Raw genomic sequence first — 22,404 nt, forward strand, 5'->3', positions numbered from 1 at the left:
AGTGTGCAGTTATTTTATGTTTGATTATTAAATTTCTGTAGGCTTTATTCTGAATAAAGCACTGTTTATTTAATTTGTATCTTTGTTCTATTGTATTTATTTGACATGTTGATTGTAATTTGTTTATTTGTCATCTCATTTTATTACTTAAGACTCACCTGGCTTCAATAATGTTTGAACTTTATATTTGTTAGGCTAGTTAGTTAGCTGTGGTATCGAAATTGGAATCAATTGAAAACTGTGAAATTTCATCAGTACCTAAAATTTTGGTGGCTTATATATTAGAATACAATGTTACATGGGTCAAAACAACAACACATTATTTTATTCATTTTATGTGTGTGTGTGTGTACATATATAGGGACAACCTGTAACTCACATGAGGTCACAGCAATAGCAAATGACAACAATCAAGTCAAATCCCAATGGACATACTCAAGTCCCAACATTAAATTTTTTATATACCATATTTAAATTTTAAATAATGGGGGGGGGGAATAATTTAGCTTTTCATTCTTACAAACCCTCTGCAGTTCCCTCACAAACCTCAGTTTAGGAAAACCTGCTGACCACTGAGAATGGCATCTTTAAATTGAATCTGACAACCAAATAGCTAAAAATGAATCAGACTTCCCAAATCTTAAAATGACAGGAAGTCAGCAGGAAATCCAAGAATCAAAGTTGTGCGAATTTGGCTTATTCATGTTTTAAATCTGATTTGGTCCCAGTGTGAGGAAGTCACTCACTCTTCCTGTGACTCAGCACTTCCTTGAACTCATCTCAGGAGGTCAGAAAATGACATCAAATTGCAACTCGTCTTGATATTCATCCTTAAAAGGACTGTCTTATCTTTCTATCAAAGATCTACAACTCTAGAGAAATTAATGAAAGCTTTCCATAGTGAAAAATTATGACAGTAATGTATATTAAAGTGCAAATACATCAAGAATCAATAAATGTGATGAAAAAATAATCACTTCAGTAACATCAGCTTTTATTTTTTTTTAAAGAAAAACACTGTAGTGTTTTCAATCCTGTTGCAGTTCAATCCTGGTCCTGGGTTCGCACCGCTCTGCACATTTGTCTCTCTTATCTGACACTCAATAACACTCATGAAACTCTCACCAAATAATCTGATGATCTGAATCAGGCATGTTATATAAGAGAGAGACACAAACGTGCAAACCGGAGGGTCCCAGGATTGAAAACCACTGCTATAGAAATCCATATGTTCTCAAGACTGGGGTATATTTACAATCAATAAGTTATTTACAACACGAGAGAGCGAGAGACAACATGACTTTGAATGTTGTGATGTGTACGTCACAGAGCGTTGTACTCCACACACTTTGAGGGATCTGTTGGGAAATGTTTCTGACAGATTGTCATTAATCTTTTCAGCCCCTGAAAAGATGAAAAGAAAAAAGACGATCAATGACCTGATAAACAGTGTAACTATGTAATATCACACTCCTATTCATACTGTCATTTCAGACCTGAATGTATTTCCTTTGGGTCTCGTCATTGAGCACATGAGCGACGTGTTTGGAGAAGATCTTCTCACGTCCAGTACGAGCGTGGATGCCCACCATGGTCACACCGATGGGCCATGGAGCGTTTCCTATAGCCATCTGCAGATAAGCATCGTTTGCCTGCGTGTACACAGTGTGTTAGTCGGGGTTCTTCACAAATATACTAATTAAGAACAGAAATTCAAAGTATTGTAATTAGTAAGACAAACCTTAACATATTCCCTCTCCAGCATAAACTTGATGATGTCTGTAATGGACTCCTTAATGTCTCCTGGTAAATTCTACATATAGAAGACACAATGAGTTAAACAAAAGGCTTGTGAATCTATATCTAATAATGCATTGTATGGAGAACAGCGTACCTTCTTGCGTAGTTTTCTGAAAAGAGGTTCCAGGTAAGATTCGGTCTGTTTTTGGGTGGCACTGGCGAGCTTGCCCTGGACACTGCGCTTCACGTGGTCCTCTCGGCTGTTTAGATCTTTCGCCCACACGCCCAGCAAGAACTACAGAATAATATATGCATATACAGGCACACAAGATAATATGATTATACGCTTAAATTATGCATTAGATGATTATCAAATTAGGGATGCTAACGATTAATCGACAATCGCTTCTTGTTAATAATTTAGGGTGTTTACAAGACAACGATGTACTAATAACAGGATGTTTTTCCTTTGAGCGTTTGAAAAGTTCCGCATACAGACTTCAAAATGATCCCCGTTCACACGGATCCGTGAAAATGACTAAAAACGCAGAATTCTACATGCCAGGCCAGTAGTTGGAGATGTCGAAGGAAAATGTATCAGTGTCTTTAAGCCATGCAAAGGAATGGGTAGCTTAGCCGTTTATTTTGAAACAAGCTTTTTTTCAAAAATATATTCAAAATAGAATTTGTATTATTTGTACAGAATTTACATTCACTGGCTCAATCATAAACAATTTTGGATGATGTCAAATCCAATGCGTGATTCAAGAATGCACAGTATCTTTAATGAACATTCTTTGCATTTTACAGTGACGTTTTCTGTGTGACTGCAAATAAAATAAAGCAAATAAAACTAATTTTACATTTATTACTGAGGGAGAATGAATAAAGGATAATAGTATGTCTGACTTGCAAATGAACAGCAGACAGAAAGCAGATTTTTAATAAGTAAAAGTAAGCTTTTTCGTATTCTCCAAATTTTCCGTAATATGTACAATATCCCGTTCATTTAGGAAGAAAATTACACTTAGAATGTCTTGAGGTGTGATTACCACAGAATGAGCAGACTAACTGATTCTGGGAGAATGTCATCACGTGATTGGACGCGGGCACATACACATCAACACAACATTCAGTCAGCGCATGGAGTTTGTGTGTCCGAGCAGGGTGGTGAAAAGTTCATCCTTAAATTCAGGCTAAACATTTTTAATGTTTGATACAAATTTGTGTCAACTGACATCCTTAATTTAAATAATTCATAAATTAGAATATTGGCTGAATGCATTTCTATAAAAATCAGTTCAAGATAAACACTCACCCTCAAAGAAATGTAAAACCACAGTAAATTAAAAAATACATACCCTCAGTACTTTATTTATGACGTCCATGTCTCGAACATCATTACCAGTGCCAAGAGATGCTCCCAGATCCTGTTGTATACAGGTTATTAGACATGAATGTAGCATCAGACATGAGCCCAATCTTATATTATACAATTACTGAAATCATAAAAGCATTCGTATCCAGACAGCCAGATATCATATAATTGTAAATAGATTAGTTCAGGGTTTCCCAAAAATATTTGTCAGCCAAACCCCTTTGTCCTAAAAGGTTTACTTGAAGTTTACTCTGATACTTCAATGATTTAACAACACATTTGCATGACGCCGGTGTCCTGTTAATTGTAAAGTAAAATAATATAATTAACTTTACAAACTATACATCAATAAAAAGGTCTCAAAGTCTCAAGCTTATATTTTTGTTCTCTGTTCTACTGTAAAAATATTTTAGGGACAATAATTTCTTAATTGAGCTTGAATAAACAGCATCCTTCAGGACACAAAAGTGTGGACAATACTGATGGATTCTCATGTTTATTTTTCATTTCTTTCGAGAGGAGTATTATAGGGAACTCGAAAGAAATGAAAAATAAACATAAGAATCCATCAGTATTGTCCACACTTTTGTATGAACACGAATGTTCTCCATAACTTTTTGCAGTTATGGAGAACATTCGATTTTAGATGTAAGACTATAGTGCCACCTAGCGGAAACATGATTAAAATGCTCCTAATCAGACATCTTTCTACCAATTCTGGAATTGACCTGCTATAAATTAGCTGAAGTTAGTGTTGTAGATTCTATGTGTGTGTGGGTTTACCTCCAGCTCCTCAATGGTGGTATTTTCTTCATGCACTTTGAGGTCGTGTTGTGTGTCCAGTAAAACTGAACCTTCTGCTCCACCCACAATCTCATTCAGATACTGCTGATCGATCTTATCCATGGCAGCCTTCAGATCATTCCTCAAACCCTAAACACGCAGACAAGGTAATCCATAAGAAGTATGTCAATGAGTTTTCAGCATGAGTCAATAATATAGTATATATTTGAAAGCTCTGGCAAAGTGAGTTTTCTTTTTTTTTTTTCTCTTGCAGGAAAATTCAATGTGGTTTCCTGGTAAACAAACAAACTCTACACACGACAAGAGTGTCAAGACGGCGAGAGGAAAGTTGGGTCTTACCTTGTTTACTTCTGGTGCTAGAATTTCAATTTTGCGGAGTCTCTGGAAAGCATCATAATCGGATTCGCCAAACAGACGGACCGGCTCGCCTCGTTCCCTCAGACGTCTGACCGCCTACACGCAGCAAGAAGATTGATTATTCATCAAGAAAACAAGCACAGTATACGAGCTCTGATTGGCTGACCCACCTCCTGTCGAGAGAGCGTCATTGGCAGTTTCTCCTCCGTGAGCTCTAGTTCTAGCACAGGATTGGCTGATGTAGATGGAGGCTGCTCATCCTCAGTCTTGTCCAGCTTGAAAAAAAAAATTCAACATATAGAGAGAGATAGAGAAGAAAATGGTCTCTTTGTTCCATTTTATTACGGTTACATCAGGGTGATTCCACTGCAAAGCATAGAAATGTAAGATAGAGAAGGGCAGCTTGCAAAATAATAATTAATAAACAACAAAAAGGAAAAACTGTCCTGGCCAGATTTTCCAGCAAAAAGGCCAAAAACAGATACTTCTCCATATAATCATGCAGCTATGTGTGTTTTAAATTTGATTAAATCTTCTTCTAATCTTGTAGAAGTATGAGCGCACATAATTCTCCCAAGATGCAATGGGTGAACTGACACTGAAGCTGTATTTCTTGACACTGATTTGAATTTAACACACCATGCATGCAGTGCACTGCTAAATCAAAACCGAATAGGGAAGTTCAAACAAAAAGAGCATTGCACAAATGAAAGAGCAGGCGAGACATCTAGAATTTAAGCAACTCGTGATTTGCTCCGGGGTAGGCACCTCTGTCACATGATTTTACTGTGGTCATTGTGCAGGCTGGGCTAAAAATTCGGATAGTGCTGCCTTCAGCTTTGTGCAACACTGGGAGCAAAGGCAATTAAACACAAATGTTCTTCAGTCATGCCGAAATCGAAACCCGGTCAAACATCTCTCTGGCAGCATGCATTCTGTCTGCCTGAGCCCTACCTGTCTCACAGGCTGCTCATTAGAAACCTAAACTCACAGAACACACACACACAAACAGCAGGAAACACAATATGAGAAGATACACAGCAGACAGAAGACACTGCTGCTGGAGGAGAACACTAGAGAGAAAGAGCGAAGGCACAAGTTTGGGAAGACACATTTTAAATGGGACAGTTCATTTCTTTTAAATCTACAGAGGATGACTGACAGGCGAGTGAGCGACCCCTCTTTGCCGCAGGGTTATTTTTATTTAAGTAAAACTATTTAAAAAAAATGTGTTGATTGAAATAAAGCTTAAATACAATCAAATATAAATATTAGTTGAAAAACAAATCTAAACAAAAATGAGAAATGTTGCCTTGGCAATAGACTGAAATAAGTTAAAGCAATTAAATGAATTATTGGAAATAAATAAATAACTAAAACTGAAATAAAAATAAATTAATCCTAAATAAAAAACTAATAAAATGACAAAAGCACATAACGAAATGACTAAAAAGTCAACTAAAATGAACATGAAAATCATTATCATTCTAAAAATAAAAATGCAAATTAAAAATTAATAAAACAATACACCTAAAATAACATTTTAAAATTAGGGTCTGCTAAAACAGAGTAAAAATATAACAAGTAATCAGATTAAACTAAATAAATAAATGTATTCAAATAAATGTAACAAATAGTAAAACACATAATAAGGTAACAATGGAAACTAAATATTTTACGTATTTATAGTATTCATTTTGCACTGTATAAATTGGTTCTTTATAGATGAAAGCTGTCTTTAAAATTTTAGGATGATCATCATATTTGGGGTCCATGGCAGCTAAAAGACAGAAAGTCTGTTATAGAGATATTATCAGGACGGATTACATTACAAATACAATGTGGTTAAAGGTATTTACTACCCAGCCCCTAAAGGGACCTTTGCAAAAATAAAAGTATACAGACTTTCTCGTGCGCACGAGAAAACCATCGCGATAGTTTCTCGTGCGCACGTGAAAGTCTGTATATTTTTATTTTGGCAAAGGTCCCTTTAGGGGCTCCGTAGTTTTCGACCAGCTGTGACCAGCTAATGGAAGTCATGATGTAATTAAAATTAACCATTTGTATTACTACACACAGAACCAAAAACATGTTTACTATAGTTAAACCATGGTAACCACAAATTAACCATGGTTTTACGACACTAACCATCGTTTAAGCATGGTATTTGTAGTAAACCTGGCTGCGGTTCTACAAATGTTAATCAATCCGACAAAAAAACATAGTTACTACACTTTTACTAGAATAAACAATGGCTAATTTTCGTAAGTTGTCTATATTCACAGCTCAAGTTTGTACCTTGTATCCACATCTCTTATAATATTCTTCCTCTTCCTTTCGCGCGAGATCAGCCCTTTTGAAGTATTTCTTTGAGTCCTGGAGAAACAGCAAGAGTACATCATTACACAAACCCACATATCTGTACACAACTGCATTAAAAACACAGCTGTGTAAAGGGTCGAACTATAAAACGTTCTAGAACAGTCGATACTCACGTCTATGAGATCTTTGTCCTCTATAAGCTTTCTTTTCCTCGCGATCTCTGCTTTGAGGATGTCCATAACTCAACAAAAATACACAAAATGACAAAAATACTTAAGATTGTATGACAAAATATGTCACTTTTTTCACATAAACATTCAACGGGAAGCAGTTTACACTTCCATTCACTGCTTCCGTTCGTGCAGACTGCTGGAGATCACTCTGAGTCATCACTGCCATCTAGTGGATAAATCCGAGACAGACGCTGGAAAAGTTTGAGTTCATGTGATCGCATTATAAATATAAGAAAGAACACAGTTTGTATTTTTATCTTTTTTTAAATCTTCTGAATAAAATCTGTGGAGAAGCAGACTTCTTCATTTAATATATTAAACATACCTTGTATTTGGATATCAGTTGCATGAAACATTGATCCAGAACATTTTTAAATTGTACACTAAATGTTGAATATGGTGTGTGTGTGTGTGTGTGTGTGTGTGTGTGTGTGTGTGTGTGTGTGTGTGTGTGTGTGTGTGTGTGTGTGTGTTACTTATATTGCTCGTTAATTAAACAACAGTTGCTCACTACATTTTTTTATGATGATGTTCCAGATTTATTTTAAATCGATACATTTTAGGCTCATTTTATTTATTTAAATATATTTTATAAATTAAAATATGTAATATCTTTTTAATTTCCCCTATTCCCTTTTCACTAATCTCTCATTTATTATAAGTATAAAAAATACAACATAAAAAAAGAAAAAAGTTTTTAATTAATTTGCTGCCTTTAATTTTTAAGTATAATCATCTTGGATATTTAAGTCATTTCGACTAAAATTACATTAAACCGAATTAAAAAAAAAAATAGTTGAATCTTAGTTGAACAATATAAAAACATAATGTCATAACTTATTGGTCATGTAATTTTTTACAGTGTATTTCAACGCATTGTCCTTTTGTGGGAGTATAGGCTAGTCACATGCCAAAACTCAAAGTTTCTTCTACTCTTGACAACAGAACTCATTTCCCCCCAGTCTGTCTGATGTAAGTCTGGACCCTCATACTTGCGCCCTACAAATATTAGCGACCATCAGGTGGCGCAAAGGAATAGACGTGACGAATTCTGAAAGAATTAAGAGGTTTATTTATTTACATCATAAACGAGCAGCCCCGCAGGAGAATGTAAACGCGTCCTGTCCATCATCCTCCTCCTCCTCCTCCTCACCACCACCATTCATCATCATCATCATCGGTCCACAGAGACGCGCGATTATTATTAAAGCTCATTCGCTTCACTCTTCATCAGCTGGACTTAATGAGTTTGTCAGTGATTAAAGAGCCTGTGTGCTGATGAACTGGGCTGGATTCTGCCTCTTCACCGCTCTGCCCTTAAAATGGAGTTTGTGGAGAGGAAGCGGAGCAGGAAATCTCAGAGCTTTAAACTGGTGAATGATGCAGGTAAGCGGACATTCAGTCCTGGGAGATGACAGCAGACAATAGGGCACATCGGAGGCGTTACGTCAGCACTCTGGAATGCACCTGTGAGACAATGTATCATTCCCTCATTGTCCTCGCATCATCGTTACAATGTCAGACGCTTCGTGTGGATTCTTCGTTAGATTTAATCGCGTGTTTTTCAGCGGCGCTCATAGTCAATTATTTGTATAGTTTGTCCATGTGCTCTTCTTCAAGCGTGATAGAATAGAATAAAGGTCTGTTTGCTGCATGCGTGAATGTGATGATGGTGTGGATGAAGATGTTCACAGTCACGCAGCCTACAGGTGGTCCTGCAGCATCACTTCATCACATCTGCACCGCACACACGTCACGCATACAGCTGCTGTGGAGAGTGACATCACGGCAAGAGTGCGTGGCATGTCAATCAACGTGCTGCTGTACTTCATCTAAAACTAGATTTGTTTGAATCCTGCATGCAGTTTTTAACAACTAATTCAGACAGCCTGTATGCAATAGCCAGGCTATTTTTATTTTTGTATTATTTCAATGAATTTACTGTAGGACTTTTAAAAATATATGCTGAAACGCACGGTATGTCACATTGAATTTATTGGTTTTATGTTTAATGTCCTAGAGACCTCAATGTTTTATGTGAATGCTTTTATTTTTATAAAAAAAAAATGATTATCTCTATTCTAATCAAAACTCAGCCTCATTGCACTTTCAAAAATGTGGATATGGCTGAAAAAAACAAGTATGTGATATAAAACGGATATGGATATTATTAATCTATGGTATATCATTTATTATATTTATTATGTGATGTTTATACTCTTTATACTTCATGGGAGACAGATATATACACAATAATAATGATTAAGTGCAGATATACAGTGCGTACCAGCCAGATCGTTTAATTATTCATGTCAATTTTCATTCATTTCATGTATATTTATGCATATCTGTTATGTATAGCTGTGGACACCAAACACAAGTAATGTACAATTTTGGACATTATTTTAATGTGACATTTTGTTTAGTTCGTTCTTATAAGAATAAGAAAAGTTTCTCATGAAACATGAAATGTTTGGCATGATCTTAGATAGATAGAACAAAAGGCCTAGATGGATGGATGGATGGATGGATGGATGGATGGATAGATAGATAGATAGATAGATAGATAGATAGATAGATAGATAGATAGATAGATGGATGGATGGATGGATGGATGGATGGATGGATGGATGGATGGATGGATGGAGGGATCATACTTTTCTTGTCTTTCCCTCAGCTTTTCTGTTTTTCTCCAATCTCTTAAAAGTCTAAAACAAAAACTCTTCTGTGATTCGTTTAGATTTTAGCCATGAAATGGATGATGTAGACCAGAATGACACTGAAGGAGAAGCAGCTTCTGAGAGTGAAGGTATACTATGGTTCATCACACACTTCATGACATGTACAGCTCTGTGTTAACTGTGTCTCTCAGTCTGGTTAGGTGATGAAGGGATGGAGATAAAGAAACAGATAACAGGCATGATGCGCTTGCTGAGTGACAAGACAGGACGAGTGTACCAGCGAGTTGGACGAGAGGGAGAGACCCTGAAACAAGAGCCACAGGAAGAGGCTCTCAGCCTGCCCGTGGCACAGAGCCCGGCTCCTGAACATCTCCAGGACGGCTGGAGCTCAGTCCTGCCTCTGGCTCATGGCCAGTACGGCACACGCTCCAAAACCCAGAGGATGCTCAACCACTTGAAAACTAATGGTGAGTCTCTAAGTAATGCAGAGATTTTTGTAATCTTCAGAAGATTTGTTAAGTGAGAAAAAATCTATATCAAATGCAAAACAGAGCCATGTTTAGGTATGTATATTACACCATGATGGTATTTGTATGGCCCCAAAAAGTATTAAGTCACACTTAAAAATGTACACTGTAAAAAATGATATGATCAATAAGTTATGACAACATATGTTTTTGCATTGCTTTAACTCCTCACTATAAATTGGGCTATTTTATTTGAACTTTTCTTTATAAGTTATACAAGATTCAACAAATTTTAAATTTTGCTCAAAAATGAAATTTGTCAGTTTAATGTAATTTAAGTTGAAATGACTTAAACAAGTTGATTGTATTAAAAAAAACAAGGCAGCATTTTTTTTTTTTACAGTGTATGAATTTAATTGCATTAGATGACACATGATAAAAAAGTGGCATTTATTTTTAAGAAACAAGCACATTTTCAGGAAAACTTTTCACAAAAAAAGAAGTTTGCCCTAAATTTGGACATTTACATGAATGCATTTAGCATTTTTATCCGAAGTGACTTACGTTGCATTTGAGCTAAACATTTTATTAGTTAGGCATTAAAAACAGTGCATTACCAGGTAAGACAATCAATATATTGTTCAAAATGAAGAAAAAAGTATACTTTGTGAATGTCAAGGGTTAATATAATGACGTACACCTGTGGTTACTTTATGTAGAAAACTGAAGTTGGCATTATTTGGTTGCTCATGCTACTTGGACATTTCATAATCTAATTCAATAACATTGAGACATTACTAAATCTGATTAATTTTATAATGATATATTTGATTTGATTTTAGCACATTTCATTTTTAGTGCATTTTATTTTATTTTTGTATTTATCATTTCCCAGATTTTTGCCAGTACCACACCACTTCTCTTAACCTCTATAGTTATTGCAGGTTATCATGAGTTTGAAGGGCTTCACATAGGAAAACGTAGGAAGATATTTGGGATTCTTTCCAGGGGAAGTTGTATTATGTGACTGTTGGCTGTAGAAAGATGTACTGTCTGGCACCGCAGCAGCAACTGTCTAGACAGCTTTGGATAACACAGCAAACACGTAATGTCTTTCTTCTGTACACACAAAAAGAAACAATAACTCTCTCACTGTCCGTCTGGAGTCAGAGAGTCAGGTGGCTTTTGTGCCGGGTGCTTGGAGCCTCTGGGTGTGAGACATCATCAGTGATGGGTGTTGTGTTGACGATGCATCTGTGTTCTGATTCAGACACGGCCTTGCCCCCTGCGCCTGCTGCCATGGCAACTGAGCCCAGCTGCTGTATGTGTAACTGCAAGAGCACCCTGCAGGCCATTCTGCTGGAGTTACGTACCATGAGGAAACTAATCCAAACTCAGAGAGGTAAACTCATCTGCTAAACTCATCTGAACGCACGTACAGCCGCATTTACCCGTGTTCTGCTGTTCTCTCAGGGACCCAGGACAAGCAGGTCTCCCAGGTCTCACTTTCCTCGTCCCGAGCCTCTATCTCCAGGAGGAGGACTCGAAAGAGGAGGCCAGGTCACAGAGTGACACTTCTGACCGCGGCCACTAAAAAAAGCACACATCTGTCTCCACCTGCTGAGGTCGATACTGTTTCTGAGATTAATCAGTCCAGAGAGGACACACCCTCCACCGTGGCAACATTTATCCCAGATCCCATTCCCAGTGTGAAGACACCTCCCTCTCACTACAGCGTCACCAGAGGCCAATGCACCACAGAGGTACACCGCTGTGAATGTGTGTGGGAGTGAATACATTTTTTGTACCAAGGGATTGGTGAATTGTGAAAAATTGTTTGTCATCAAAAGTTACTTTTTAAAATATAATATAATATAATATAATATTTGTGCATCCATGTTTCCTTTCCTCGCGTCTTAGCTCCACAACCTTACACACTTAACGAATGTAAGGCCTATTATGAATGTAATTTGATACTTAGGTCTGATCATGCCCAAACACGCCGAGTCGCGTTCAGTCTGTGTTCACAGTCTGTGTTTAAAATCTGCTCCAGTCGTTGGAAACAGTCTGTAAGTGTGTTCAGTTCAGTCTTAGGATGTTTCAGCTAGTTGTTAAGTGTGTCACTGGCATTATGATGTGAAGGAAGGATAAACCTGTGTAATCTCAGGAAGCTTTCCTTGTTCCTCATTCCTCTTCTTAGAATTAACCCTGGCATGTTTCAGAAGCACCAGTTAGCCAGTTTTATTTACTTGCCAACCCACATTTTTACTCTTGGCAAGTTATTTGTTTTGGACCATGTTTGCACCCATGTCTTTCTTTCTAAACAGAATGAGTAAGTGCTATAAAAAATGAAAGGATGAGTGCATAAGTACAGTTTCACAACTCTTTAGGCTTTGTGTTCATACTGACAACTGTGTATATGAGTATAATGAGTAATGTAAATGACTGTTTTTTTTTCTGTGTATATATCTTCTATTTTTGTCTCATCCAACTAAAGGTGACTGTGTATTAATGAGTGTGTAATAATGACTTTTATTAATATCTCGCCCGTCTGTCTCTCCCAGCCGGAGGTACAGTTGGCCGAGGATTATGACATATTTATTCCTAAAGCACAGTTGGACTCTATCTTACTGAACTACACACGCTCTGGCAGCCTGCTCTTCAGGAAACTGGTGTGTGCGTTTTTTGATGATACAATTCTGGCGAATTCACTGCCCAACGGCAAGAGGAAGAGAGGTCTGAATGACACCAGGAAAGGACTCGATCAAAACATAGTTGGAGCCATTAAAGGTGTGTGAAAATAAATAAACCAGACCTGAACTTACTCAACATCAGCGTAGAGAACATTATGATGAATCTATACAGTAGCTCTAAAAAAAACATATTTGGACACTTAAAAATGTCATTGCATTAGATAATCAAATATTAAACCATGTGGTGCACACATGCAAAACATTTCACAGGAAAACTTTTGTGTATATGTATATATATATATATATATATATATATATATATATATATATATATTTATTTATATATATGTACACCTTGCTAGTACTTTTGAGATCTGGTGACTGTGGAGGCCATTTGAGTATAGTGAACTCATTGTCATGTTCAAGAAACCAGTTCGAGATGATTTGAACTTTGTGACATGGAGCGTTATCCTTCTGGAAGTAGCCATCAGAAGATGTGTACACTGTGGTCATGAAGGGATGGACATGGTCAGCAATAATACTTAGGTAGGCTGTGGCGTTTAAACAATACTCAAGTGGTATAAAGGGACCAAAAGTGTGCCAAGAAAATATCCCCCACACCATTACAACACCAGCACCAGCCTGAACCGCTTATTCAAGTCAGGATGGATCCATGCTTTCATGCTGTTTATGCCTAATTCTGACCCTACCATCTGAATGTCACAGCAGAAATTGAGACTCATCAGACCAGGCAACGTTTTTCCAATTTTCTGTTGTCCAATTTTGGTGAGCCTGTGTGAATTGTAGCCTCAGTTTCCTGTTCTTGGCAGACAGGACTGACACCAGTGTGTCTTCTGCTGCTGTAGCTCCTCTGCTTCAAGGTTCAACGTGTTGTGCGTTCAGAGATGCTCTTCTGCAGACCTCGGTTGTAACTGTTGACTTTCTATCAGCTCAGCAGATTGTCTTGACCATGTCTACATTAATGTTTTTGCCACGTGATTGGCTGAATAGATATTTGCATTAACGAGCGGTTGAACAGGTGTACCTAATAAAGTGGCCTATGAGTGTATGTGTATGTATGTATGAACGTATGTATATGTAAATAAAATCTGTAATGTTTTTAATCTGTAATTTTTTTCTGTGTGTATGAATCTAGTGTTCACAGAAAAGTATTGCACTGCCAATGGAATTGAGAAGCTTCCCGGCCCTAGAGACTGGGTCCAGATTCTGCAAGACCAGATTAAACTTGCCCGTCGACGCTTAAAAAGAGGTGAGAACGTGAGAAAGAAATAGATGGCATGAGACATTAAAAAGACAGGGCAAGGGAAAAAGAAAGAGAGAGAGCAATGCTGTTGTAACAATGCTGCTGCTTCATGATTGATGTTTGCTAGTTGAGTCCTATTAAAATAATTAATTGATCATTAAAAAGTGAATTTATCAAATGGTATCATTCATTTGATTTATTTTTAATGATTTGCAGCAGAGACAACCTCAGACAGTAGTGATATTCAGCACAAAACAGGTACACATTGACCCAAACCCACACACACTGCATGAATGAAAGCGCTTCAGATTGATGAGTGTCCTTCACCTCACAATATCCCAGCATTCTTTGCAATACCAAATGATTTATTTGACTGGTTATGTCCACGAGTTAAAGATAACAACTTTTCTTAAATAACTTTAGGGGAAAAAATCAATTGGAATACTATTCCCACACTAGTATTGTGTCATCTTTATTCCTTTTTGTATGTTATTTTTCAGAGAAAACTGTTGATAAAGTGGAAACTGTGATGCAAAATGGTACGGCAATACACACCTTTAACATCTCACTCTCCAAAAGTGTCATTGTTCTTAAGTAACACTTTATTCTGTACCGCAGGTGCTGTTTATGAGAGAACAGAATGTCTAGTTGCTATGGACACTGCCTGAGAAGAGATTGTTTTCAACAAAATGCAATCTCCGACCCTCACAAAGGAGTCATTTTTAATAGTTTTGTCCATGTAGACTGTAGCACGTGTCGACAGATATGGCTTTGAAATTCTCATGGTCAGCTGTGTAACAGACAGAATGTTTGTGTGGAAAGAAAGGGCAACATTTGGCTGATCAGTAGGACCCCTCCCGACAACTACGGACACACTTTTGTAACACAAGTACTCTCACTTGATCATTTTAAAGTGGGTCGTCCCAGATGTCACTAGTTGTGTTCAATTAATATATGGAAGTGTTTGTAGTTTTTCAGCTTCATCCAAATGCTTCACCAACAGATATCAGCAGAACTGCTGAAAAAACATGACTGTGCCTTTAATTCACTCTGCCATGCCAAGCAACAAACTGATGTCATTTCACGGTTGTGCTGTTTATTGACACTTTCTGGTGAAATATGTTGCAGTTTCTATATTAATTGTACTTAATGTCACATTTGCTGCACATAGTCTTACTAATGTGTCGTTGGTTATATAATCTGGCAGACTGGTTATGTAGAAATTTAACTGTTTGACTTCCTGTGTAAGAGGATTTAGTGTCTATTGAATGTGTACAAATGAGTGAATATGAACATTGTCCTGCGTCTGTGTAACAAAGGGTTTTTACCTCACGGTCAAATGCTTGAATAACTAGTCATGTTAATATCTGGGTTAAATACTAGTTAAGCTTTTTGGACAGCATCTGTGGCTCGAGTCATGTCTGTTTGTAAAAGCAGTTTTAAATGCACACACAGAAATGCAGTTACATTGCACATTTGCCCCTTAGACGTCCACTGTAAGTGCACAACTGTCACCTCAGACTGATGTTTGCTTTCCCAAACTGAGATATAACTCAAAATGAATGCTGCAGATGCGGTTGAAAATGCTTAAGCGTGACTATTCCTTTAAGAGCACAGATATTATGTCTGTTTCTCTTTTTGAATATGCCTGTTGTTAAAAAAAACTAAATTTTACAATTATTAGTGGAAAGTTGTTTGGTCTAAGACGTCAAATAAATACTATGGCTGTGTCCTAAATGGTTGATCTAAACCTGTTTAAAATATGCTTGTTTTCCCCCACCATACAGTCAAGTGTCCATATTCAAAAATTCATCAAGAAAAATGTTCTGTCACACTGAAGAAACAGAACCGCAACACTTAAAGGACATAAAAAGCATATATTTAAAATGTTTTTAATGCTTTTGTTGCCAGATTCTGCAATCGTATATATATTTATTTCATAAAACTGTGAAGATTAAAATTGGTAGGCTATATTTGCATTTGTGTATGTAGAATTTACAAAAACAGTATTAAATGTCTAATAAAACAATTATCATCATTGAAATTATAGTTTATTTTGTAACCAAAAATAATACATAATAAAGCAAAGACAAAAATCTGTAAATACTCATAAAACTGGCAAGACCACAGTAAGTTTAAAGGTACAAACTAATGTGGACATTTTTTGTTGCCGCACTCCGATCTCCTTTAAAGGGGAGGTGATTACGTCACGCGGGAAAGAAGGACCCTTGTAGAACTTCGACTTTTTAATTAAAATATCTCCTCAGAACACTTATTAGCTTGAATTGGTGTTCGGGATTAATGTATCATCACCTGAACAGTTAAAATAATCTTGTACACATCAAGAATATGGCACTGTTCGCCAAGAAATAGAGTATTGAATTCAGTGTCAGTCTTTTCAGGCACATTTTCGAGGCGCCCTTTCTGCGCGCGGTGCATTGCGGGAACGTCGCGTCTCTTGTATCGAGCGAAACCGGTAAGCACAAACTGAACAGCACAATTAAAGGGGAAATGGGGCACGAATATAACTGTGCCACAATGCATTAAGTGTGAGGAGAGCTATCTAATTTATTCCAGTAGAAGGCATATTCAGCGGAATTTGTGTAAAGTGGGTCAAATAATTTTAATTCTTTATTATTTCTCTGTTGTGCACACTGCAATCATGGCGCGGGCGCTTTAAGGGTTAATTTTTTCCACCGCCGACATTTTTAGAAACATTTCGGCCGGGTTGCTTCTGTTATAAGTGTGGATCATCTGACTTTTTAAACGTTTTCTTAGCGTGCATAAGTTATACTGTATATTAGATGCTATGAATTGTGATCAAGCAGCGAGAGGCGTTGCATTGGATCAGCGCGTGCAGCTGTATTAGTGATTCATGAGCGAGTTGTTCGGTTGACATGATTCTTTTTTTTTTTAAATGACTCATTCAAGCCGTTTGCAAGCGCCTGTATCATTTATTGTTGATTCTTTAACATCTTTGATTTTATAAATTTAAACATATGAAGGCAAAATCTTAATTTCGCTGCTTTAAAGACTATATTGGTAATTATCTAGCTTAAGTAAAAAAAATTAAAGAGTAACAATTCAGCAAACTCATTTAAAAAAAAAAAATATCTATGTTTAATTTGTTTGCGGAACTAAATTGTACTATAGGTATTTGTTTGCTGTCTTTACTGTATTAGTTGGTGTCTGAATCGACATTATAAATGTAATATATTTGTTGTGCTAAAAAAAAAAGTTGCGCGGAGAACTTTGGGAATATTTGGGTGATGAATAAAAACGAGTCAAATCATGTTTCCGCTGGTTCATTGAAAAGAACTCTTCGAACGAATCGAATCACTAAATGAATCAGTCTTGGATAGAGAGTGCGCGCCACATACATCAGTGCAGTTCGAACTATCGGATCCAAGAGATTGCAACATAAGCATGCACCCATATATCTGTACATAAAAATGCCAAAAATTAAAGAACCAATTATTTATCACAGGAAATAACGTCCAAATAAAGAGCAGAATGTGTTAAGTCCGTAAGGTTGAGTGGGGTTTTGTTGTTGTTGTTTTATGAGCGGGGCTGTTGGACAGCAATTCAGAGGGAGAGAAAAACGTTGCCATGTAAACAAAGGAGGATGGACTGTATATTTCAGCTCAGCAAGAGTTTTAAAAAGAGCTGATGTATTTAAAGGGGAGGATCACCTCAGAGCATCAGTGCAAATACATTTGTACAAAACTTTTGCATTATTTTGTTTCATATTTGGGGTGAAACAGTCAAATGCAATATTTATTATTATCATTAGTTGCATGCTGTTTGCTTGTTTGAATGATCTCTTTTAATGTCTTAATTTTGTATCTTTACACACTTTAATGTTTGTTTCTTTCTTTTTCAGATTGCATTTGCCATAGTTTGAAGGAGGTGTGTAAGCCATTGTGCGTGCCAGTAACGTTTTGTTTTTTTAAACATGTCGGTGCGGGAATCTTTTAACCCAGAGAGTTATGATCTGGACAAGAACTTCAGACTAACACGCTTCACAGAGCTCAAGGGAACAGGTTGCAAAGTCCCTCAAGATGTGCTCCAGAAACTGCTGGAATCCCTGCAGGAAAACCATTATCAAGAAGATGAGCAGTTCCTCGGGGCTGTAATGCCCAGACTAGGTACACACACACACACACATTGTGTTTTCATGTTTTGTGGGGACTTTTCATATATATAATGATTTTTATACTGTACAAATTGTATATGCTGTCCCCCTACACTAAACCCAACCCCTAAACCTACCCATCACAGAAAGCTTTCTGCATTTTTACATTTTCAAAAAACATCACTTAGTATGATTTATAAGCTGTTTCCCCTTATGGGGACTAAACATGTCCTGACAAGGATTTTGGATATTGCCATCTTTGTGTGGACATTTTGTCCCCATAACGTACAGTTTACCTGGACCACACACACGTATAGCTAGAAATTATTTTTTTATAAGATATTTTATTAGTCTGGTCAGAGAAAAAAAAAAATCTTAAAGGAATGGTTCTCAAAAAAGAGGAACATTTGTCATTATATACTCTTTATTGAGACCTTCATAGTTTCTAAATCTTAAATGACAAAACATAATTTTCATTTTTGCATGAGCTATTATTATTTTTAACTTTCAACACTTCTTAAAACTTCAGGAAAATCATTAACCCTGTTTGAAATAACATTGTTTACTTCCAATAGGCATTGGTATGGACACTTGTGTGATTCCGCTGAGACATGGAGGCTTGTCACTTGTGCAGACCACAGATTATATCTACCCCATAGTGGACGATCCATATATGATGGTAATACTCACTTTAAAATAACATTAAAGATGTCATGCATCACAGACTGAAAATGTGTTTTTCTGTATGAATTCTCTTGTCTTCTAGGGGAGAATTGCTTGTGCCAATGTGCTGAGTGACCTGTACGCCATGGGTGTAACAGAATGCGATAACATGCTGATGCTTCTTGGTGTCAGCAACAAACTCACAGAGAAGGTGAGGCCGAGGAAAAAGCCTTTTGTGTTACTGAGATGTGAAACTGATCTGTAAATGTTCAGGCAGGGTGTAGTTATTTTAAGGAATGGTTTGCCTAAAAATACTAACAGTCATCATTTCTCCTTTGAGTAAATTACAGTTTTGGGGTAAATATATTGCAATAACTGTATAATATTTGATACGCAAATTTCTAAGGCCTCTAAATGATCAACAGAATCAAAACTTTGATAAAAAACCTGTTGTACATAATCTTACACTTTTTTTTCTTTTTTTTTAGCATGTAAAAGGTATAGTATAATTCTAAAAACCTGAATCCTGTGAATAACTTTACTTTGTTAGTAATATTTCAAGATGAACACTTACTAGACTGAAGCAGCTTAGGTTTGCTTGATTACCATACTTCATTTTTTTAGAAAAATCATGTTACAAATATACATCAGGCTTTTGAGGAACATTTACTTGTACAACTCCTGTCTTAATAATCATCATTTTATTGTATTGCATTATATGATTTGCCCCCCACAATGAAAACTAGAGAGCTTTGATCAAACTAAGCATTTAAATATCATATTTAGAATTACAACTGATATTTAAATGCCTTTTATGTAAGTTGTCTTCTATAGTGTTATTAAAATCCACATTGATTACATTACAAGCTATCAGAATTAAATCTAACTGTTTGGCCATATTAAATATCAGCACCAAATTGAATATTTTTGTTCAGATTGGGCCTCTGAATAAACTTTTTCCCTCCTCAAATGTGAGTGCCATATTCTGCTATATCATACTATATGAGCCGTAAAAGCCTGATGTATCATATAAAAAGACTTTTTTCATTAGTTTATTTTTTAGATTTGGTCTAAAGTTCAATAAACTGTTCTATTTCATAAAAATAAAAATTTTCTGACTATTATTTTCAGGATTAATATGGTATTTTTCAGAAAGCGATGCAAAACAAAATTCACTTGATGTGTGTGTGTTTTGTAGGAGCGTGATAAGGTCATGCCACTGGTCATCCAGGGGTTTAAGGATGCATCCGAGGAGGCGGGAACCTCCGTTACAGGTGGTCAGACTGTTATAAATCCTTGGATAGTCCTGGGAGGCGTGGCCACAACAGTGTGCCAACCAAATGAGTTCATTATGTAAGTATCTCTAATTTGATGTACTCTAGGAGTTATTGTTACATGCTCAACTTATAGGTCTGTTAATTTCTGTAATTTTGTGCATGTGTGTTTATGCATGTTCTAGGCCAGATAATGCAGTACCAGGGGATGTGCTGGTTCTTACCAAACCACTAGGAACACAAGTGGCGGTCGCAGTGCACCAGTGGCTGGACATTGTGAGTGTTTTAGACATTTTGTAATTTTGTATTATAGCTTGAACATGGTTTAACTGCTTGCTATCTTTCTTTCTGTCTCAGCCAGAGAAATGGAATAAGATAAAGTTGGTCGTCACTCAGGAGGATGTTGAACTGGCGTATCAGGAGGCCATGTTAAACATGGCTCGACTCAACAGAACAGGTCAGTGCATGTCACATGAGTGCGGCTCATAAGTAAGTTCGCAGCAGACGTTTGACACTTATCTGTTTCTCTCCGTCCAGCTGCCGGGCTGATGCACACCTTCAACGCACATGCAGCGACTGACATCACAGGGTTTGGGATCCTGGGCCACGCTCAGAACCTGGCACGGCAGCAGCGCACAGAGGTGTCTTTCGTCATTCACAACTTGCCAGTTCTCGCCAAAATGGCTGCCGTCAGCAAAGCTTGCGGGAACATGTTCGGCCTTATGCACGGCACCTGCCCAGAGACCTCAGGTATAAGATCTGATCTGCAGTGCACTTTTTTTTCCCCCTTGTGGCAGGAAAGTGTTCTGAGGTGTCTAACATTCTGACTTTTTTTTTAAAGAAAATAATTTTACCCATTTTACATGTGAAGAAAATGTAATAATAATAATAATAATAATATAATTTAATTACAAATTTTATATGAATCATCTGCATTTTAAATATGAAAAAGTAATAATAGTAAAAATGGAATCAATCAAATAGATAAAAAACAAATCTAAAATATATTAATAAAAAATAATGTAGAAATTCTAGAAAATTTAGTAATACACTTCTATTCAAAAGTTTGGGGTCAGGGAGATTTTTTAAAAATGTTTTTAAAATAAGTCTTATGCTCACCAAGACTGCATTTATTTGATAAAAAAAAAAAAAAAATACAGTAAAAACTAATATTGTGAAATATTATTACAATTTAAAAGGGCCGTTTTTTATTTGAATATATTTTAAAATGTCATTTATTCCTGTGACAAAAACAACAGCATTTTAAATAGTTGTTTCTTCATGTCATAACCTTTCTTTTTCCTTTCAGAATTATGTTTAAGCTAAAATGGGAAAATGTTTTCAATGTTTATTTCCAAGTTTTCAATATGGTCTCTGATGTTTAGAACCCACTGTATGTTTATTTGTATAACTCCCTGTATTTTAGTCTTCTTAATACGCTATTATTACATATTTCACTTATTTAACCTTGCAAAAAGCAGCAATCTGAATCTCTTTTATTTTTCTGTAGGAGGTTTGCTGATCTGTCTTCCACGCGAGCAAGCTGCCCGTTTTTGTGCCGAGATCAAATCTCCTAAGTACGGCGAAGGTCACCAGGCGTGGATCATCGGCATTGTAGAGAAAGGCAACCGCACGGCACGCATCATCGACAAACCCCGCATCATCGAAGTCGCGCCGCAGGTGGCCACACAGAATGTCAACACCACCCCAGGAGCCACATCTTAAATCTGAGCGGCCCAAACAGCTAGCGTACTCTAGCCTCACCTGAATATATATCAGCGTAATGATATATACAACATCTGCCCACCTTGGCCTTCAGGCAGATTCTACATGGACACGGTTATAAAGCAGAAGAACATTTAACGAAGAAAATTCAATTGCCTTTTTATGTCTATAGTTTTCTGTTACATTAACTGGCCATGCACCTGATTGTGAGGCAGCTTCCAAGTAGAACGTATAATTAATAGTATAATTCTTATTTGATACTGTTGATTACTTCCAAATATCTTCTGCTCGCACGTCACCTGCGGTCTCATACATAGTTATGGTGTGTTTTAGCCTTTCCTGTTAGTATGCACAACACATGCGGTAGTTCACATCATAATCTTTGCCTCGAACAATAGTTAATGAAGCTGCAGTGACGAGGAAGGGCGTGTCCGGGAAGGATTTCTTTTTTTACTTTTGTATTATCCCTCGTGCGTCGGATAAAATAACCCTCCCTCACTGTTCGGTGGAAACATTGTTGGACTGAAGGAATCCAAGGTAATACCTCTCTAATAAATCAAGACCTCGTATTCTGGGAAACGCACCGCTGTCTTTCCTCAAAGAATGTGCTAAACGTTGGAGATGCAGTTTGTATTGTATGATATTTCCTGTTTCACATGAACATCATT

General features: G+C 36.8%; 3 protein-coding genes across 5 annotated transcripts; 2 read left to right on the forward strand and 1 right to left on the reverse strand.

Moving 5' to 3' along the window:
- Positions 1-1,291: 1,291 nt before the first annotated feature.
- On the reverse strand, positions 1,292-6,984 carry prpf18 (PRP18 pre-mRNA processing factor 18 homolog (yeast)). Of its 2 annotated transcripts, XM_079874948.1 has the most exons (11): positions 6,775-6,984; positions 6,578-6,655; positions 5,234-5,260; positions 4,450-4,554; positions 4,262-4,375; positions 3,902-4,051; positions 3,102-3,170; positions 1,895-2,035; positions 1,742-1,813; positions 1,497-1,652; positions 1,292-1,404 (listed from the first exon to the last, which is right to left on the reverse strand). In XM_079874948.1, the coding sequence occupies exons 1-11, from the start codon at positions 6,838-6,840 to the stop codon at positions 1,324-1,326; spliced, it is 1,059 nt and encodes a 352-aa protein (XP_079731074.1). In that variant the 5' UTR covers positions 6,841-6,984; the 3' UTR covers positions 1,292-1,323. The 2 variants fall into 2 exon arrangements, with proteins under 2 accessions (XP_079731074.1, XP_079731075.1); XM_079874949.1 differs by lacking the exon at positions 5,234-5,260 and having other exon boundaries at positions 6,775-6,969.
- An 861-nt stretch (positions 6,985-7,845) lies between these two features.
- On the forward strand, positions 7,846-15,979 carry bend7 (BEN domain containing 7). Its single transcript, XM_079874842.1, has 10 exons — positions 7,846-8,220; positions 9,575-9,643; positions 9,707-9,982; positions 11,253-11,384; positions 11,456-11,745; positions 12,547-12,772; positions 13,832-13,945; positions 14,156-14,197; positions 14,440-14,478; positions 14,558-15,979. Exons 1-10 carry the CDS (start codon positions 8,157-8,159, stop codon positions 14,605-14,607), a joined length of 1,302 nt encoding a protein of 433 aa, XP_079730968.1. The 5' UTR covers positions 7,846-8,156; the 3' UTR covers positions 14,608-15,979.
- A 366-nt stretch (positions 15,980-16,345) lies between these two features.
- On the forward strand, positions 16,346-22,391 carry sephs1 (selenophosphate synthetase 1). Of its 2 annotated transcripts, none has more exons than XM_079874098.1 (9): positions 16,346-16,415; positions 17,823-18,087; positions 18,650-18,753; positions 18,841-18,948; positions 19,936-20,090; positions 20,197-20,287; positions 20,369-20,468; positions 20,549-20,761; positions 21,522-22,391. In XM_079874098.1, the coding sequence occupies exons 2-9, from the start codon at positions 17,895-17,897 to the stop codon at positions 21,734-21,736; spliced, it is 1,179 nt and encodes a 392-aa protein (XP_079730224.1). In that variant the 5' UTR covers positions 16,346-16,415; positions 17,823-17,894; the 3' UTR covers positions 21,737-22,391. The 2 variants fall into 2 exon arrangements, with proteins under 2 accessions (XP_079730224.1, XP_079730225.1); XM_079874099.1 differs by having other exon boundaries at positions 16,409-16,547.
- Positions 22,392-22,404: the final 13 nt, after the last annotated feature.

The sequence above is a fragment of the Squalius cephalus genome (genome assembly GCF_949319135.1).
Source record: "Squalius cephalus genome assembly, chromosome: 6".
Classification (NCBI taxonomy): domain Eukaryota; kingdom Metazoa; phylum Chordata; class Actinopteri; order Cypriniformes; family Leuciscidae; genus Squalius; species Squalius cephalus.

What these genes read in the sequence shown, in the direction of transcription:
- sephs1 (XM_079874098.1), top strand. Translation starts at nt 17,895, where the DNA reads ATGTCGGTGCGGGAATCTTTTAACCCAGAGAGTTATGATCTGGACAAG. An exon ending in GGCTGTAATGCCCAGACTAG is followed by an intron (nt 18,088 to 18,649) that starts GTACACACACAC and finishes TACTTCCAATAG; the next exon opens with GCATTGGTATGGACACTTGT. An exon ending in GGCTCGACTCAACAGAACAG is followed by an intron (nt 20,469 to 20,548) that starts GTCAGTGCATGT and finishes CTCTCCGTCCAG; the next exon opens with CTGCCGGGCTGATGCACACC.
- prpf18 (XM_079874948.1), bottom strand. Translation starts at nt 6,840, where the DNA reads ATGGACATCCTCAAAGCAGAGATCGCGAGGAAAAGAAAGCTTATAGAG. An exon ending in ATGAGCAGCCTGTGAGACAG is followed by an intron (nt 4,555 to 5,233) that starts GTAGGGCTCAGG and finishes TTTTTTTTCAAG; the next exon opens with CTGGACAAGACTGAGGATGA. An exon ending in TGACGCTCTCTCGACAGGAG is followed by an intron (nt 4,376 to 4,449) that starts GTGGGTCAGCCA and finishes TGCTGCGTGTAG; the next exon opens with GCGGTCAGACGTCTGAGGGA.
- bend7 (XM_079874842.1), top strand. Translation starts at nt 8,157, where the DNA reads ATGGAGTTTGTGGAGAGGAAGCGGAGCAGGAAATCTCAGAGCTTTAAA. An exon ending in GAGGCCAATGCACCACAGAG is followed by an intron (nt 11,746 to 12,546) that starts GTACACCGCTGT and finishes TGTCTCTCCCAG; the next exon opens with CCGGAGGTACAGTTGGCCGA. An exon ending in CCGTCGACGCTTAAAAAGAG is followed by an intron (nt 13,946 to 14,155) that starts GTGAGAACGTGA and finishes AATGATTTGCAG; the next exon opens with CAGAGACAACCTCAGACAGT.